The 5,089-nt window shown below is 33.3% G+C and overlaps 1 protein-coding gene across 1 annotated transcript; it reads left to right on the top strand.

Moving 5' to 3' along the window:
* Window positions 1-1,901: 1,901 nt before the first annotated feature.
* LOC101266331 (zinc finger CCCH domain-containing protein 15-like) lies at window positions 1,902-4,763 on the top strand. Its single transcript, XM_004238834.5, has 3 exons — window positions 1,902-2,024; window positions 2,646-3,393; window positions 4,053-4,763. Exons 2-3 carry the CDS (start codon window positions 2,701-2,703, stop codon window positions 4,374-4,376), a joined length of 1,017 nt encoding a protein of 338 aa, XP_004238882.1. The 5' UTR covers window positions 1,902-2,024; window positions 2,646-2,700; the 3' UTR covers window positions 4,377-4,763.
* The last annotated feature ends 326 nt before the right edge of the window (window positions 4,764-5,089 follow it).

Raw genomic sequence — 5,089 nt, 5'->3', positions numbered from 1 at the left:
TTAGATAATTATGGGGTGGGGTTTTTTTAGGGGGGGGGGGGGCTAATTGAGAAGTATTAATTGGTAATGTGGTCAAAACAATATATATATATATATATAAAAGAAGGTATTTATTCTAAAAATATGTCAAAGTTTGATAACTAATTATCTACCTTAAAGTATTGAAGTATTGATTCAAAGAATCAAATGATCACATTTCAAATTCAGGAATGTAATGAACTATGTACTTGCACTAACTTGTAGCTTACACCTTTTTCATCAACCTCAATCATTATCTCTTTCAATTAAAAGATGTACTTTACTCATAACAATTTATAATTCTTGTAATGTATAATATCATTGTCACAAAGTAAGAATATAGATAAATTAATTTAGTTTTATACTCCCTCCGTCTGGAATAGTTTGTCATGTTGCGCTTATCGAAAGTCAATTTGACTAATTTTCAAAGGTAAATTAGATTACATTAATTCGATATTTTAAACAAAAAAATTAATGTTCTAAAACTGTATGAAAAGTACTATAAATTAAATTTTTTTACATATTAATATAATTAGAAAATTCATCTTAAAATGTTAGTCAAAGTTTTTATAATTTGACTCTAAAAATAGAAATCATGACAAACAATACTGGACGGAGGGAATACTCATGAGCCTCCCCCACCCCTACACTAAAAAAAAAATTACCCAAATTTAGAAGGGAAAAGAACACAAATTCATCAATTGGAACTTCATCTCTATCCAAAAATAGAGTTAGTAAACTTTTGAAACTCAATTTATTAGGCTAACTACTTGTAGATCCAATTACTAGGATATATAACTTTACAATAACTTAGTAAAATCAAACTAAACTACATAAAGTTCTTGAATTTGATCATTTCTAGAAAACAAAACATAGTATAAGTTGCTTTTTTTTTTTGACAGTTCAATGTCTAAAGCATTTCGCGTTAGCAAGTTGGAGGAAAGGATCGTAACTTAAAGTAGTGTAATGGAAAGAAAAATAGTAAGAACATAACATTGGTATGTACACTTATAGTATTTACATTTCTAACAAACGATATAATCAGCAGAATAAAAAGTAAACCAAATAAATATACGTATTTTGAAAATACTCAAAGAAATAAAGAAAAAAGATAATGATCGACGCTCGATCAAACATACTAATAGTCATCAAATTCGTATGAGATATTGAGGAGTAAATAATGATCTTCTTAAGATCCATCTATCTTAAAATGATCGAGCAAGTATATATTATAGCAATCGTACTTAAAATATATAAACAAAAGGAATGGAGTGGGATGGTTAATGCCCTCCTCCCTTAATTAACTAGAGATTTTGAGTTCAAATTCTCGAAAATAGAGAAATTTTATGTAGGGATCTATTTGACCTCTTTATCGGTCTACCCGATGCAAGTACAAATAAATCAAGCAAGTAGTAAACCTTTTATCCTTTATTAGTTTATCCGAATCAAGCAAGTAGTATACCTTTCGTCCTTTTTGTCCAGTACAAACTGCCAGATAAATCGAGCCAATAAGGAACGTTCTATCCTTATATTGGTCTACGTATATGAATTCAGATAAATCGAACATATATTGTGTATATATATAAGAGGGTATTTAAGTCTTGATATTATTCCCGCTATAAATCAACTTCATATCCCTGAGTTCATTAGAGTTAGCTTAGTTAAATGACGTTAATACCCTCAGAAATTTGCTATATGTAAACTGATTTCAAGGGCAAATAGTGTCAAATAACTAAATTACGATTCTGTTACAGTTACCAGAAACAGAGCTATACATACACAAAACGGTTACTATTTTCTTTTTTCCCAAATTACCCTTCCCTGTCTCTGATCAGTGATCACGAGAAATCTATCTTATATATATATGAAGCTCTTTCATCTTCCATTATAGCAGAGCTCATAATTTCTCTCTCTATGATTTTTACTCTTTCTCTCTCTAGAACAATTGGTGGAAGAGTAATCAGTATCCGCAGCTCACTTCTAGCTGCTTGTTGCTGTTTCATCAGGTATCTTCTTCAATTTGCTGCTTGAATTTCTGATTCTGAATGTGTGTAGATTTCAATTACGTATTTTCGTGCTCGATTCTGTGTACTTATTTGCTCCTGATTTCATTTTTTGCTAAGATGATAGATCCAGTTCTACGTAATTTCTGTTAATCGAACTAGCTAGGAAAGTGAGAACTTTTAGAGAGTGTGAGTAATAGAACGATCGTGAATTTTCATCCGTGTTCGCGTTTATATAGGAGGAAGAACTGTTTTAAATTGAAATGATTTGCTCTGTTTACATCAGAATAGGTGAAGTATTGTTAATTTTAAGTTTGAGTTTTTGTTTACTGTGTAATGAGAAGTAAAAGAGAAATTTCGAAGCGATAATGTTGAATCTCTGTTCGGATTGTTGTTAGAATTGATGGATTTTTAAAAAATTAGAATGAAAACAACCGGTTGAATTTGTTTCGATTAGTATGTAGAATGCGAATTGTGAAATCAGTTTTGCTCTGAGTTTCAGTAGGAAAAAGAGTGGATTTTTTTTTGCTGAATTTATCATATTCAAATGCTTGTATATAGAAAACGAATTGCTTATTTTGTAAGAGCTGAATTGAAAACGTTTTCTACGTGTTACATCTGCAGCAACTTGCACAGAATCAGCGTGTAACGAAACACGTTGATTTTAAAGCAGGAGACAATGCAGAGGGAAATTTCAACCGCCGGCCGCGGAGGCACATTCAGCTACGACAACGGACTGCCATCGCCGTCGGTACTCAGCCAGCCTACCGCCTTCGATCTAACCTCACTCTACTCATCAATGTTGTTTCCACCTGCCGGACTGTTACTCGACGACAGTCAACCGTCAACAGAGACTACAGTGACGCCGGTACTAACACCTCGATTCCGTCAAAATCACAGCTCTCAATTGCTTATCGACCAGCATTATCAACAAGATCTAATGGATCGTCACAACAGAGTGTTATCTCAGCTACTTGAAACAGAGAAGAAAACTCTAGCTCTTCGTCAAGAGAACATCAATTTGAAAATGGTGAATTTCAATTTGAACAATCGACTTTCACTGCTTCTGAAAGCTTCTTCGGACTATGGGCCTTCATCGAGTTTGGGCCTGGATAATGGGCTGAGAAGAATGCATGTTGGTGTTGGACATGAAGAGGAAACATCTAGTGATGGACATTCATGGGAAGACGTAGTTGCGGATCGTCATCTAAGCCCAACTAGCGTGATGGACTCGGGTCGGGCAGATGGTGTGGATCGGGTACTATTACCCAAGAGTATTTCAGTACGTTCTAATGGTTACTTGAAAACAAATCATGCAGCTGGTGGAAGTAGGCCACATAATCGGACCAAATCATCATCAGTCAACACAGCGGTACATATTTCTTCTATATATATTGCAACCTTATTTATGATACATATAGTGAGCAATATAGTCCAATAACAATAATACCAAATTCAAATCACGAGTGTAGTTGTGTACACAAATCTAAATAGAGTTTGTTTCTAGTAGACTCTCGACTCTAATAAAAGAAAGAACGGGAAAGTATTCAACGTATAGTACAAATACATTACGCCCATAGACAAAGATTCCACTTTTATTATAGTGATAAGATGTGTGTACATTCAACCTTTTCAGAAGACCCTACTTTGTAGGATTACACTAGGTTTGTTGTTGTAGATTTTCACATTGCATTGACAAAATTTGAATAAAAAGGAATGCTTACCTTCTATCTAGCTAATAAGTTTTCTATGCTATATCATAAAGATGGAATACCACAAAGTGCATTAATTTGTTTGGTTAAGATATCCTTTGAATGCAAATGTGATTGATTGTAATAAGATTAAGATCATCAAGACTGTCAAAAACCTCTGCTTATTATGCTTGTGAACTATAACAAACACCACATTGGTGTTCTTTTAACTTTTTACCCTGTTGAAATTGTTTAGAATCACATTTTCAGCTCAAGAAAATTGAATGGTGTTAATTTGTTCAAGGCCTAAATCACATGTTTTTTCATGATAATGATGCAGCAAAGGGTATACGTGAAAGGAGGAAGTAAGAAGGAAGAGGAACCACTTGAATTAGATGTTTACAATCAAGGCATGTTCAAGACTGAACTGTGCAACAAATGGCAAGAAACAGGGGCATGTCCATATGGAGAAAACTGCCAATTTGCTCATGGAATTGAAGAGCTTCGTCCTGTCCTACGCCACCCACGTTACAAGACTGAGGTATGCCGTATGGTCCTTAATGGTGATCCTTGTCCTTACGGCCATCGCTGCCATTTTCGCCACAGTCTTACTGACAAGGAGAAACTCATGAGATCACTCAACAGTAAAATGAGATCAAACTAATAGTAATAATTTGAAGCCTAAATTGAAAGATGTGTTTATAGTAACAAAGTAAAATAATTGAATGAATGCACATTGAGGATTAAATTGACTCTGTAAGTAAAAGAATAATTTGCATCACAAGTACTCAAGAGAGGAGGAGGATGGGTTGTGATCATAAAGAGAGTGGATTGATTGCATAAAAGGGCAAACTGGATTCTCATTGTCTTTCTTGTAATTCTGTTTACGTTAATGTGGTACATTTGTTGATACACAATTCTGTCTTTGTTTTGTCTAGGAATAAAGACTTCTTTAGTGATGATTAATTTTCAACTGTATGTCTTTGATTGTAATTCAAATATTGAATATAGACTCCATAAGAAGTTACTCATTCTTTTTCTTTTGAGAAAATGTAATCAATAAATTGCATCTCTCCCTCCCTTCACCCCCACCCAAATTATGTCATGGAGTCAAAACTTTTAACTATTCATACAAAAACAAAAAAAAATCAGATATATGGAGTAACATAGGTTTTGTATTTTTCCATTGATTTCTAATGCATATTCGAGAACCAAGATACATTGACTGTTATTTTGCCATTACTATCATTACATGAATAAATATACACATATGACATATATAGTCGAATATGCATATACATAAATCAATATTCGTTTGATTTGATTTATAGATTCAAACTCAACACATTTGATGGTATTTGAAAAATCCAAATCAAG

Source organism: Solanum lycopersicum, chromosome 5 (assembly GCF_036512215.1).
Source record: "Solanum lycopersicum chromosome 5, SLM_r2.1".
NCBI lineage: Eukaryota > Viridiplantae > Streptophyta > Magnoliopsida > Solanales > Solanaceae > Solanum > Solanum lycopersicum.
This window is presented reverse-complemented; position numbering and strand designations above follow the sequence as displayed.

What these genes read in the sequence shown, in the direction of transcription:
- LOC101266331 (XM_004238834.5), top strand. Translation starts at nt 2,701, where the DNA reads ATGCAGAGGGAAATTTCAACCGCCGGCCGCGGAGGCACATTCAGCTAC. An exon ending in CATCATCAGTCAACACAGCG is followed by an intron (nt 3,394 to 4,052) that starts GTACATATTTCT and finishes ATAATGATGCAG; the next exon opens with CAAAGGGTATACGTGAAAGG.